The sequence below is a fragment of the Crocodylus siamensis genome, chromosome 11 (genome assembly GCF_052110815.1).
Source record: "Crocodylus siamensis isolate JL-2025a chromosome 11, ASM5211081v1, whole genome shotgun sequence".
In the NCBI taxonomy this organism is placed as follows: domain Eukaryota; kingdom Metazoa; phylum Chordata; order Crocodylia; family Crocodylidae; genus Crocodylus; species Crocodylus siamensis.
Genome location: NC_143405.1, coordinates 7,353,517 through 7,368,408, shown reverse-complemented (window position 1 = coordinate 7,368,408; position 14,892 = coordinate 7,353,517). Strand labels below are relative to the sequence as shown.

Below are 14,892 nucleotides of genomic sequence, written 5' to 3'. Positions count from 1 at the left end.
GACAAGCTAATAAATAACCAAAAAAAAATATGTAGCATTTTGGAGGCACTATACAAATATTAAATAATTCGATTTTAAAAATAAGCAACAAGACATCCACCTACTATTTTCTCAGCACATATTCACTCACTCTATACCTTGTTATGATGATGTGGGATTTTTTTGGTAAGGATTTGAATAATAATTTTCCTGCAGTAAAACAAAATCTAATCAACACCATGATTCCATGCCACAATCTCACTTGGAGCAAATTTGGAGTTTTTCAATTCTGAACATTTTACAGGCATAATATGGTATACATTTTGAGAACTGGGGGGAGGGGGGTTGTTCGTTTTTTAAACAGAAATTAATTAAAGATGGAATTAAAAGATTTTTTAAAATATATCTAGGATGTTGAATCAATGACAAAATGCACACCTAGAAATAAATTAAATACATTTTAAAGTAAATGGTATTGATCATTCTTTTTCTTAGCTGCTAAGCCTGAGTCAAGACTCTTTGTTTGCTCCATTACCTGTGATGGTAACCTTTACATCTAAAAGACTGTTAGGAATACAGCTCCCAGCACTGCTTTATCTGTTAGGGATATTTTCAATTGTAGCAAGAAAAACACAGCTACTGGAGCTGGCACATAAAAACCAATCTGACTTCCCTCTTAAATCAATTGCAATTTTCCCTCTATACCACATTCTGCTACTGAGGGACCCCCTCAAACACAGAACTGCAACATGATCTAGTGAACTGAGTCTGAAGCTAGGAGCCAAATTCCTATGTTCTCATCTAAGCGGACTTATTCTGTGGCCTGCAGGGAGTTACTCAGGCTGTCTGCCTCAACATTTCCATCTGCAAAATGGGCAGCTAAGCTGTACTTCTAATTTAAAAAATGATACCATTTTACATCATGAATCTGCTCTTCATGTGTATTCAGAGTTTTATATGCTAAGATTAGGGATAACAAGATACCATATTTAGATGAGAGACAAGGATTTATACCATTTTTTTTTCTTTTTTTGGTCTTTTGCTTTCATACTATATTTTACTCCTGTTTGCTTTCACCTTCTGAGAGCAAACTGGTTGCTCCAGCTCCTGAAGTATTCCTAGAATGGTTATAGCAAAGTTCCAGCTAAGGTGCAAATTCTTTTCCTTAAGTGTTTCTACCTGTACGACTCCACGAGAGACTTTAGGGTTTGTGACCAAGGGAAAAAATTTGGACTGTGAAATCATGCCTGGCAGTGATCCTATGCAGGAAATGAAAGACTGCAGGCAGATGCATGGGGAAAAAAAAAATCTTCCAATTTTGAACCTTGGAAATTACAAAAAAAAAAAAAAAGGTTATGGTCATTGGGGCAATAAATTTGGAAGCCCAACAGGCTCAGTTTAAAAATACCTGGACAACTAAACTGCTTATTCATGTTAATACAGTGTTTTTGCAAATGGAAAATGCTACATAAGAGGGAAATGTATTTTGTAAATCTCTCTTTTAAAAGCCATTCAGTTTTACAATACGGCCTGATTCTGCCCTCGTAAAATGTATCCAAGAAATCAAGTCAGCAAATCAATACCCACAAGCCACTGGCTTATTCAGCAAGGCAACAGGGGCAGTGGTGGAAAAGGGAATAAGGCATTTATAAACGTTTCAATAATGATCGTCAGTAGAAAGAATAAAATGTATGTTAAAAGATTAACACTTGGCATTTGCACTGTGCTTTGCCTCTACAAAGCACCTGACAAACACAAGGCCCAACCCCGAGAGGTGTTGGACATCCTCAACTACCCTGAAGTCAATCAGGATATAGGGCACTCAGCACTCGGCAGGATTAGATCCACTGACTTTAACAGGAGAAATGGGCATCCACGTACATTTGCATATCCCATCTTGCACCCTTTACGCATAGGGGTAAGGATCACCAATTACGTGCGACTGTAGTGTGGATAATAATGGTAAATAAAGCCTGTAGGATCAAAATCCATGGCAAAACACTCACTAACCTCAACAGGAGCTGGCCCATTAACTAATTAATAATCCTCCAATATGCTCTAGAAAACACCTCTCCAGAATCGTCTGAAATAACCATGAACACTATTTCCGTTTCCTCTGGCCTGGGTGTCTGGATGAGACCATCATCTTTAATGCGATGGTCTTTAGATTTTTTTTGTTTCTTTGCAGCGTGACTCGCATTGCACCCTATTTCCAATCTGAATATTTGGTAACAGTATCTGTCAATTTTGGCAGGTCAATTATGTGGGAAGACACGCAACAGATTCTATGATATTAAATTAAAAGAAAAGGGGGCACTAATTTCCTATCATTGTAGTGATTCAACACATCAGAAAAAATTAAGACTTAAAGTCCAGCAAGCAGCAGACAACCTACAGTCCACATATGGCTTTTTACTCTATAGCCTCTCATCTTTTATTGAAACATTAGCATTTGAAAAGGAAAAAATATATATTTTTTATTTTATTTTGTTCTTCTGACCACCAATTTTCTACTAGTGGGGAAAAAAAAAAGGCTCCTGCCTGTTTTCCATAAAGAAATCTTTGTAGCGGTCCCAGTGGAAAAGTCAAAAGTTTGACTTGAAAAACGGAGCTACTTCAAAAGCATTGTCAAACAGAGGTGAAGGTTTCTTAAAAATGCATAAATTAAAGTATGGTGTATTAATAAATATCTATATTACTTTGCACTTCATGTTTTGGTATCCCTCTCTGTATATATCTAAAGGTGTGTATAGATTGTCCAGGATAACATATAGCATTGGTGTAAATATAACTTTAATAAAAAAAGAAAATCAATTTGTTTATTAGTTACAGTTTGGACTCTGTGTGTGTGTGCGTGCGTGTGTGAAAAATGAAAGAAAATGGAGAGTTTTTTTCAATAATAAAAAGGGAGTTGCACTGCAGGGCCCCTAAAGCTTGTGAAAAATTAAACTCGACGGATTCAAACTGTCCTATTTCCACTTCAAAAGAGAAGAGGCACTGAGCTCTTCCCAACTTATCTTCAAACGCCCAGCACCCTAGAAAGTTTCTTTAAAAAAAATAAAGTCTCTAGTTCCCCCAAGCACTGTACCCGTTACTGTAGCTGCTGTCTCTCCCTCTTCTAATTATACCCATGTGAGTCTATTAATCAACTTGTAAATTATTTAGAGAGCCATGCGCTGTCTTCAGCTAGTACAAACACACTGCATGCAAAGACTTGCTGAAAACCAATGGAGTTCCCAAAGGGTCTCTACAATGTTCAGACAGCTTGCAGCTCGCCAGCACAGCGCTGTTAAAAACTAGAAATAACACTAAGCTTACCTCCTCAGATAGAAAGATTTACTTATCCTTTCAACTCTGAAACTCTTTGCAAGTTTTTAACAAAAGAGGAAGCTGCTCTATTGTCAAATCTTTAGCTCGCACTTAGTGATAAGAATATTAATTTGAGGTAAAAAAAAAAAAGCAAGTGCTTCAGCAAGGCTATGATCACAGTCACTGGGGACCCCAACTTTCAGAGGCTACACCAAACACACCCCTTTAAAAATCATTTTGATTTAGAATAAATAAAATAAAAAAAAATCTACATCTGTGTAGCACTAACATTTTATTAGAAACGGGAGAAATTAGGAACGCACAGATTTTACCCCCCATATACAGAATGCCACTGGGGACAACTTCAAATATTACTATTTTATGAACAGAAAAAAGAAGGGTGGGGAGAAAACCAACAGAGATTGTTTGTGTTCATCTTGAAGAGGCTGGAAACAGTGGGATGTTGTCTTTCTTCTGCAAATCAGCTATATTTACCTCCCGATTCTTCATTTCGGTGGAAAAGCCATTACCCAAACTAATAGCAGTTTTCCCAGCTGAGAAGCAGCATCTAGCTTTTTTACATTTTGGTGCGTACTACTGATGCTTCTTTCTAATTTTTCTTGGTTCAGGTTCCTGCAGTCTAGCACAGAGGGCTGTGAATAGGCAGCAATTCCTCCATCCTATTTATTTAATAAACACTGGCAGAGCATTGAAAGGGATAGAGTGATGCATGGGTCTGTTTCTTATCTGAATGATAACCCTGAGGGTCTTGCGATGACCACACTGCCCAGCAAGTTACTGCTTTATTCTCATTAATAAAAAGCAAACATCTCAAAAGCCTACAGCAAGATTAAAAAAAAAAACAGATATCCTTTTTGCACTTTTTAATGTCCCCCTGAGGTATCAAACCCTGACAGGCATCTGAAAAATGGTAAACATATATACTGCAAAAGCAGCATTAATGCGCGCCTGTGTTCTCACCAAGACCAACTTCATATGCAATCTAGCTCTACTAAGAAGAATGACCTGGGGAGGGACAGGCGTGCATAAGGTCACTGACATGTCAACGGCGGGTATGTGAATGGTCCCTGTGCTCGTGCATCCATCCACCATATCCCAAAAGGGGAAGGGCCCGTGGTGGGACAGCTACTTTGTGACACTTCAGAAGGGAATCAAATGGAAAGGATCAGTTTAGGCCTGGGCGCCTGTTGCTGGGTGTGGGTTTTCTAGCACATGCCAGTGCACTGAGATATCAAGAATTTGCCTCTGAACACCTCTGATCCAGAAGTATCAAGAAAAAGGGTGAGAATGGTAACGTTACCAAGAGCAAAGACACCCAGTAACTCTGCTAACCAAAGGAGGGCATGGCATTTTAAACTAATTGGATCTATCCACCAAAAATCTGGGCTGAGCCACTATTTCAGTTTGCTGTCCAAAGCAAATTAAGCAATATTCATGTTTCAAACTTGATGAAAAAACAAGATCAAAGAACCCCTAAGAAAAAGTGTATGCATTCCAGACGAGTTACCCAAAGGATGACTCTATGGATATGACAGGCAAAATTTGGTTGCTAAACTTTTCACAGAAAAGACATTTTTAAGTATCCAGTGGGCACAGAGTGTAGAGTAGTGGCCTGGGAAATTAAAAACGCATGAACTCAAGGATATCGAAGTTGCCTCATTAAACAAAATAAATCACCATGCACAAAATGGATGAGTTAAATAAAGGAAGAGTTCAGAACTTTGGGAGAGTAAGGCTGCCAGAAAAATGCAGAGAATAGAAATGGATTGAGTTTGATTATGGGGTAAATAATAGAACTATGTGAATGAAAAACTGGGGTCCTCCAGTGAGGTGTGGGGTATATGTAAAAGAAAAAAAAAAAAAAATCACAGAAAAAACATCCCTCTGCAACACCAAGATTAATTCTGATTATTCATGAATCTCTATCAACCAGAAGAGCTGAGCTTGTGTACCAGAACACTGGAATTGATACAATTCGGCTAAACGCCAACTTCGAGAAGGAAGCACAAAACTTCTATAATTCTGGTTTCAGATTTAACATGCTATGCACAAAAATTCTCATCTAAACTCCAACTCCTTTAAGCTGGGTAAAAAAGCTGGAGCAGTGCAAAGAGGTTCAAAAAGGCCCAGCCCTAGATCAAAGAGAATTCTTCCAGCATAGGAACCAAGGAAAGGGGACACAGGCTGTTTGCTGACAAACTCTCACAAGTCCTGGCATAAAGAGTATATCAGGGGGATCTGGACTGGGCCTTGAAAATGAAGCCCTAACACTTCGAAGCCTGAAGATGCTGGACAGCATTTGCACTGAACCCAAGAGAAAAAGGACTGAGCCCCATGACTTCTGGGGAGGCAGGTTGCCCAGCGGACAGAACATCGGACTGGGACCCAGGAGATGCAACTTCCATTCCCAGCTTTGACATACGATTGCTGGGAGACCCTGGACAAATCATCCGACTTCTCTGTACCTCAGTTTCCCCATGTATAAAAGAGAGATAATAATACTTCCCTTCTTTGTAAAATGCCCCTAACATCTATGGAGGGAAAGCACTCTGTCAGAGTTAACACAAGGTTTTAAATTAGATTCCCAGGGGAACCGCCAGAAGCACCACTGTATAAGTCATCTTCTTAAAACTGGATAAAACATTCAAGGGTGACCTACAGTGGAGCAGTCTCAAATAGATTAGGAGGCAAACTGGATGACTTTATAGGGCTATTCCTTTTGTAATTTCAGTGATAAAATTCCTGCTGAATTTAGCTTTCAGTCCTACTGCTGGTAACTGGCTTCCTTCAGTATTATTGTTGTTGAATATTATCCTGTGTGCCTGGGCTAAGTGTTAATTGTTTGGCATGTCCTGACTTTCATGCACTGCGGTTGTGCCTGGGTTCTGTTTTTTAAAGAAAGACCTCCATTTTTATACCTGTGATTTGAAAGCACAATGCAGTGAGCACATTTAATGTCGCTGCAACATTGAAGTGCCTGATTTACAGGTACAATCACGTACTTTGATGGCAAAGAGTACTGTCTAGCACAATGCTGTGTAAAAAACAGGCACCCAAGCTAGTGAGACAGAAAATGTAGGTACCAAAACCAGCATGGCCATATCAATACAGTGCTCCACCCAAAGCCATTTACCCTGATGCAATAAGCAGAAAATTAGCCTGGAAGAAGGTTTACTCTAATGCAGCTACATTGCTACTGGTATCTGAGCTAGCATGCTTAGGAACAGATGGTACTGGATTGTTCTGTGCGGATCCTAAAATGGCACCAGTTGTGTCTGTCATTATTTTTGTCCCCAGATATCTGGGGGATGACAGTCCCAAAATTGATCCCAAAAACCAAACATTAACTGCCTTTCAGTTTGTAAGCACTGCCAGGTAGTGGCCAATTAATTAAGTCACTTTGAACAGGTCCTTCTCAAAACTAAATTCGGCCAAATATTACATATGCTTCTTTTCTGTTTCAACCTGGTTGCGGCTTTGCACCATGTTTGTGGGATTCGTCACCATTTTCCCTCCTCACTGCACTATGCTTTTTCATTTTCTCCAAGGCCTTTGTGAGGGCAGTAATGAATTCTTGTTAGTGTTTACTAATGTAAATTCATTCTTTGTTATCCCATAGAGAGGAGGATTAGCAAAATGACAGAACTTACTATTTCTGGTACTGCTTTATAATACTTATTTTTATACAGCCCTTAATCTGGTAAATACATGTCCATATAAACAAAAACTAGGGGGGAATTTTGCAGCACAACGCACAGAAATATAGTTGTGACTCCCACTAATATACCTAAGCCCTAAATAGTTATATCTTTACATGTTACATGAAAGAAAATCCAAATACATTCATCAATATTTGAAATAGTCCCTAATTTGGGGAAGAAATTATAATTCCAGTTTCATTTTCCTGGAGTGGAATCAGCTCACTTGGACTCAGGATGTGTGCAGTTTTGGACTGGCTACATATTAGTATCTTTCCAATTATTTTAAGCTATTGGGAATGCTTCCAGTATCTTCTCTAAATAAATCTTAATGGTTAAGAAGGATTTTGCAAAATGCACACAAAGCATTCATGGCAAAGCTCTTAAAGGACTTACTTTTGAGGATATAATTCACCCAGGTTCCCAACTCAGCCATAATTGAAATCTAGAGAGGCATGTCTTTACAATAGTTATTCCCTAGTCTATTGGGCTGAGAGGAAAGTGAAAACACAGAATGCACATGGGTTTCTAAAAGTACTATGAACTGTGAAAAGAATATAGGTCCTAATCCTGAAAACACTTTGACATGTAAGTAACATCATATGCATGAACAGACCCATTGACTTCAGTGGGACTACTTGCGGGCATAAAGCTAATCCTATGCATAAATAACTTAGCTGTGATTGTTTTCCAACTAAATATAGGTCTCCTATCCTTGAATCAGATGGCCACCCGTGAAAATACCTTTAACATGAGAAAGTTGTAGAAGCCGCCTTTTAAAATGGCAGCTAGAAGCTTGAAAGGCACTGGTGATGGAAGAAGAAGGTACATTATTGTAACCCACTCTGCCAGGAGCCCTGCATGTTCCTCTTTATGCCCACGCTGCTGTCACAATAATGTCACATGCACTGAACTACACCGAGTGAATGCATCAGGACTAAATACAACCCATTCGCTGGAGATGGAGTTTCAAGTTAAAGCTCTTACCCTGTGGTTTGACAAAGTGACTGATGGAGGGACAGAATACCAAAAGTGCAGCCTGCCAGAGGCCTTTGCAAAATGCTTAGAAAAGTCCCAAATCTCCTGACATGCTATCTGGGGAACATCAGTTAATTTTATAGGCTCATGCTTCAGCTTTGTGTAATTCAGTCTCAGAATTAAGCTACTGTACAAAAGTGGAGACTTCCTGGGTTTTCCACTTCACCAAATAGCTTACCTTACCAAAAATAAAAGACAATGCAGATTTCTGTGCGCTCAGAGCGGGTTTGCTCAAAACTCCATTAATACGGGAGCTTAACTAAGATTTCTCTATCTTCAGCAGGACTGCCTCCCTGTATTTGCTCCTCTGGTTACTACTTGGCATATTGCCAGAAAAAGGACCAAGTGTTCCTCAAATATCTAGGTCATTGTAGCCCTAAAATTAAGGCATTCCTTCCCCCTATCAATATACAACTTACCCTCTGGTGTAGAAGAGTCTTCTTGCTAGTTAAGGATGATTATTTATAGAGGACCACAAAAGTATAAGGCATTTAGCAGACAAATACAAATCGGCTGCTGCCCTGAGGAGCTTGCAATCTTTACCATTTATTTTCAATGTAACTACCTGACATGCTTCCGGAAGCAACATTACATGAGTCTTCCTATGTATTAGCTCACCCCACCACCAAAAATATATATATATTATATTTATAACATAAATTATGTATTTGAAACCAGACAATCTTGATCATAGTCTGCCTGAAACTAAAACAAAAAGAAACAATAATATGCTTTACAAAAGGCTAATGAAAAAACAGCCAGGATCTCTAAATTTCATTTAGAAATAAAAAAAGACGGTGTAATTCTAATGTTGCGAGCTGTCTGTAAAATGTCTGCGCTTCACTCGCACAGGTATTCAGTCTCAGGTTTTTTTAAGAGATCCTGAGCAAACAAAGCTGTTACACACTGGTGTAAACTGGAGTAACCAAATAGAGTCCATGAAGTATCTCCAGAATTATACCAATATGACTGGGATCAGAATCTGACAAAGGGACTCTTACCCTTGGATTATTTTCTCCCATAAATGCATAACTACAGTGCAGTAAGATGACAACATGCCCTACCTGGGCATCCATTGTCAAAATAAGGCTTAACGAGTTCTCCAAGTTTCGTCTTGTCTGCAACAGCTTCCTTTAGCAGTTGCCCGCAGCAAACTAAGAGGAAGGAGGAACAAAAAGACACAAGGTTAAATTTTAAAAAGGAAGCAAGAAAGAAAAGAAAACCCCCCAAGAAGCTGCATATTGGAAAAAGGTCACTGAATAAAATAAAAGTTGTGGGGGCTTTGGGTTTGGGGTTTTTTTTGTTGTTATTTTTTTGTTTTGTTTTGGCCAAGCAAAGCAAAAAGCAGAGACTGAGCAGGGGAGAATACTGAATAAAAAAGAATACATTTGGCAAGGAACATATTAAAAACGGAGGCAGACAGAAAGATACTAATCAAATATGTTACTGAAATAATAACTCAAGGGATAGCTGGTAGTCTTCACTTTTTATAAACTTATAATTACTGAATAAAGTTACACCTGCTGAACAGCATCTGAACTGCTCTGCTGGAGGTGCAAGATGATATGCAGTTTGGAAAAGTGGCCCCCTGGATCATTTAATGATCATGCAAGAATTACACTGAAAAAGCTGTACTAATGCAGTATTGTGGCTGAGAGTTCAAACACACAGAACACCAGGAAATTCAGAATTAAGGTACCAGTCAGGACAATTGCACATTAAATAATACTTTGTACTTGTATAGCACCTTTCTTCTAAGCAGATTAATTAAGCCTCACTACTTTTGTGTATGAGAGGTATGTGTTAGTCTTGGTATACAGATGAGGGAAGTAAGGCATGGAAAGGTTGGGACTGGCATAAAGCCAGAGCATATCCTAACCATCAGATCTTTATGCTAAAAATGAGACAGCAGTGCCTTTTAATGCATTACAGCATAATCTTTCAATATATAATCCAGAACCAGTTCTATTCCCACTAAAATCAATTACTTAAATCCCACTGATATTAATGGAAGTGTAACTAAGCCTAAAATCAGCTTAATTACTATAAACAAACCCATTCACCAAATTCACCAAATAATCCACTCTATAGAGAATATATGTTGGACAATGCTGAGCAAGTTTAGTATTTAAGCAACAATGAAAGTCTGTCAATATTAACAGTCATTAGTTGGTCTTGTAAAAACAAATGCATTCCTAATTGGCAATTGTGTACCATTATTATTCAAATTAAATGTATACACCCCTATTGAGGAAAGCACTGTAAGCCAGTGCTTCCATCCATCCTTATTCTAGACAGCACATAGGCGCATGCTTTACATATGTATTTTAAGTCTGAAAATAAAGTCTGGTGCTTATACATGGATTTATATATAAGCATGTGCTCAGAGTACTATCTGAAATCAGAGGTGAATCACAGCTATGATGAGTTATTTTTTTCTAAGTATCAGTATTAGCTGTAACATGTTGTAGACTAAGTCATGTAGCTGTTTTAAGGTACAATAAAGTGCAACATTGTGATTACGATGAACTATTAATCAGTACATATTAAATGATATTGGTTCATTAGTGATCCTGTTATAATTACTGATAATGTTATTAATAAAACATTGTTTCAAATACATGCAAGATAATACGGAACATACTGGAATTAAAGTATTTCATGACATATAAGTACTACTGGATCTTTTGCAGATTTCAAAAACTATAAAGCTTCTTAACCCTCTTATTAGATACCAAATATGGCAGATATAGTATCTATTTTCTGACATAGCTAAGTAATAACAATTAGTTAAAATAATAACTAAAAGGGCCAGAGCTCTAACTGGTACATATTTAGATCGAAAGTCTACTCACTTTATGTGGAATTATATCAATTTTGGACTCATTCCTGCAAATCCTTTCTTTTAGTTGAAAGGATGTCACAGAATGTATGGGTTCAGGTTTCAATGCAAACCGCGCATGGAATTCCCATAGAAGTCATGCCAGGATTTAATCACACAGAAGTGCCCAGATTGGTCCCATTATTAGGATTAGCATAAATAGTAGGGCTATTAAAAACTGATTTTTGGCAGAAAATTGGATTTTTCCACTAAATCCGTAGTTTTTTTGGAAACCTTTTTTGTTTTTGTCTAGTGATGGTTAGGGTTTCTTCTACTCTCCCACAGAATATTTTGAGAATTTTTTTTTTTTTCTAACCCCAACTCCTGGTTTTTAGCCCAGATCTACTAAACAGTTTGGATGTGGGGCAGGTAACAAAAAAGGTATCCTGTAGTTCCTATTCACATAAATAATGTCTTGGGACTACCTGCTCTATCTAAACCCACTGAAGGCTTTCCATGAACTCAGTAAGAGTTTGTTTTAACCTATAAAGATGTGTTCCACATCAATACAGATGATAGGATCAGGACAGTTTGCTTTGCTTTCCCCCTTCCCTACAATCTTGTACTTTCAATTATTATGATGTTATTTTTACATGTGTTCAAAGGACACTAATTACATCTGCTTACTTTAAGAAGAGGTTGCAGCTGAAATCCATTCAGTTTTGGAGTGGAATGTATTTGTTTAAAATAATGTGAGATTCTTCAATACTCCAAAATATTATAGTGTGACAGCAAATTGCATGATTGATTCCATCACCCAGTTATGTGCTAATTCAGCCTATTTTAAGCATTTGAGACGATTAACATGCACCAAAACAAGCCCCATCTGGCATCTTCTGAGGTCCCCTCATGAATGGGAGAGAAACATCATTTTCATATGTTTCCTTTTTTTTTAAGGTACTATTTTAAAATGCTTACAGTCTTCCTCCTAGTTGAGAACCTTTTTTCTTTTAAAAGCATCCCAATCCAAGATAGGCATGTGAAATTGCAAAGACATTATGCAAGACCCACAGATGCAATGAGGAATTCAGAGCACTACAGACTGTTCACAGGAGTATAACACATGAAAAACTACTGATCTAAAGGGTGTAAAAAATGATGACTAAAAAATGTTAGAGCTGGTTTGGCACAGGATATATGTTTTTATTGGTTAATATTTTTTATTGCAAGACTTTTCAGCCCCCCCAAAAATTTGACATCCACAGTGATGGACTAACAGGGAAATTTTATGAGCAAGGAAGAAAAGAAGACAGCAAAAGATAAATGATCAAAAAGAGAGAAAGAGGGAATGGAGCAAAGTGCATATTTACTGAGAACTTACTGTTGACAATGCTGTATTTCTGAGCTATTAGTGCTGCCTGCAGGCTCTTCCCACTGCCTGGGGGTCCACAAAAGAGAATCCGTGGTGTAAAGGGGGCAGCTGATCGATGCCGGGTTTGGACATAGGCAAGAGCTAAAACATAACAGAAGGACAAAAATACAGTTAAAATCCATTTACTGGGGGGGTTTTTTTCCCAAAGAGCAACACTAATTGATCAATTTCTTTTTTTTTTTCAAATGATGTAATTATTGTCATCATAGAGTGGTTGCTTCTCAAGGAAGCGATCCTCAATGCACAAGCTAAATCTATCCCAACATGGAGGAAAGGCAGCAAGAAGGCACAGCAGCCCTCCTGGCTCTCCAGGGACCTAGCAGACCTCCTGTGGCTAAAAAGGAAAGCCTACAAAGGATGGAGGATGGGATTCACCTCCAAGGAGGATTACTCCGCGCTGGTCCGGTCCTGCAGGGAGCAAACCAGGAAAGCCAAGGCTGCAACTGAACTCCAACTAGCTTCAGGCATCAAGGACAACAAAAAGTCCTTTTTCAGATATGTGGGGAGCCGGAGGAAAAGCAAGGGCAATGTTGGACCCCTGCTAAACCAGATGGGGCAACTGACAACTGACACCCAGGAAAAAGCCAACCTATTAAATAGGTACTTTGCGTCAGTCTTTCATCACTCCCATGGGGCGCCCATGCCTGCTATGGGACAGGGAGATCTGGGTGAGGGGGATCCCCTCCCCTCCATAAATGCTGACCTCGTGAAGGAACACCTTGAGAAGCTGGATACCTTCAAGTCAGCTGGCCCTGACAATCTGCACCCCAGGGTACTCAAGGAGCTGGCGAGCGTCATAGCCCAGCCCCTGGCACGGATCTTTGAAAACTCCTGGCGCTCTGGTGTAGTGCCCGAAGACTGGAAGAAGGCCAATGTGGTGCCGATCTTCAAGAAAGGGAGGAGAGTGGACCCGGCTAACTACAGGCCCATTAGCCTGACTTCTATCCTGGGGAAGATCCTAGAAAAGTTTATTAAGGAAGCCATCCTTGATGGACTGGCCCAGGCTAACATCCTAAGGGATAGCCAGCACGGGTTTGTTGCGGGTAGGTCTTGTTTAACCAATCTCATTTCCTTCTATGACCAGGTGACCCATCACCTGGACAAGGGAGAAGAGATTGATGTCATATATCTTGACTTCAAAAAAGCTTTTGATCTGGTATCCCATGATAACCTCTTGGCCAAACTGCCCAGTTGTGGCGTTGGCTCCACCACGATCCGCTGGCTGGGAAACTGGCTCCGTGGTCGGACCCAGAGGGTTGTGATTGATGGCAGTCACTCATCATGGTGCCCTGTGACCAGTGGGGTCCCTCAAGGCTCTGTCCTGGGACCCATACTGTTCAACATCTTCATTAATGATGTGGACATTGGAGTCAGGAGTGGACTGGCCAAGTTCGCCGATGACACCAAACTTTGGGGCAAAGCATCCACGCCAGAGGACAGGCGGGTGATCCAGGCTGACCTGGACAAGCTCAGCAAATGGGCAGATGAGAACCTGATGGCATTTAACACCGAAAAATGCAAGGTTCTCCACCTTGGGAGGAAAAACCTGCAGCACCCTTATAGGCTCGGCAGTGCTACGTTGGTTAGCACTACAGAAGAAAGAGACTTGGGGGTCATCATCAATCACAAGATGAACATGAGCCTGCAATGCGATGCTGCGGCTAGTAAAGCGACCAAAACGCTGGCTTGCATCCATAGATGCTTCTCGAGCAAATCCCGGGACGTCATTCTCCCCTTGTACTCGGCCTTGGTGGGGCCGCAGCTGGAGTACCGCGTCCAGTTTTGGGCTCCACAATTCAAAAAGGATGTGGAGAAGCTGGAGAGAGTCCAGAGGAGAGCCACGCGCATGATCAGAGGTCAGGAAAACAGATCTTACGATGACAGGCTGAGAGCCATGGGACTCTTTAGCCTGGAAAAGCGCAGGCTCAGGGGTGATCTGATGGCCACCTACAAGTTTATCGGGGTGACCACCAGGATCTGGGGGAACGTTTGTTCACCAGAGCGCCCCAGGGGATGACGAGGTCGAACGGTCACAAACTCCTGCAAGACCGTTTCAGGCTGGACATAAGGAAGAATTTCTTTACTGTCCGAGCCCCCAAGGTCTGGAACAGTCTGCCAGCGGAGGTGGTTCAAGCACCTACATTGAACACCTTCAAGAGTAAATTGGATGCTTATCTTGCTGGGATCCTATGACCCCAGCTGACTTCCTGCTCTTTGGGCAGGGGGCTGGACTCGATGATCTCCCGAGGTCCCTTCCAGCCCTAATGTCTATGAAATCTATGAAATCATTTATTTGCATCTCAGATGTACCCAGAGGCCCTATTTGAGGCCTGGACTCCAAGGTAACCAACATACTCTACCTATAACTTACCACACTGTAAAGGCAGGCCCTAAAGAAATCCTAGTACAATTAAATTATACATAGCTTTCATGTAAATGTCTCTTATCAGTGAATCACAAAAAACTCTAACGAGTAGTTTCAATTAGTTTCAGTTAGTAATTTGACTTTCAGCGTGTAGTTTTTAAGAGACATATACTTGAAAGCTGCACTTTTACCAAGCAAACACCAAAGAGAAAATAATTATATTTAGCAC

General features: G+C 40.0%; 1 protein-coding gene across 1 annotated transcript in view; it reads right to left on the bottom strand.

Annotated features, from left to right (window-relative positions):
• The window catches only part of AK8 (adenylate kinase 8), an 89,231-nt gene that overhangs the window by 41,514 nt on the left and 32,825 nt on the right, over window positions 1-14,892 (bottom strand). The window contains exons 9-10 of the mRNA XM_090022668.1: window positions 12,248-12,379; window positions 9,110-9,199 (exon numbers count right to left, since the gene is read on the bottom strand). Of these exons, the coding sequence (XP_089878794.1) occupies window positions 9,110-9,199; window positions 12,248-12,379 (222 nt within the window). The remainder of the gene's footprint in view (window positions 1-9,109; window positions 9,200-12,247; window positions 12,380-14,892) is intronic.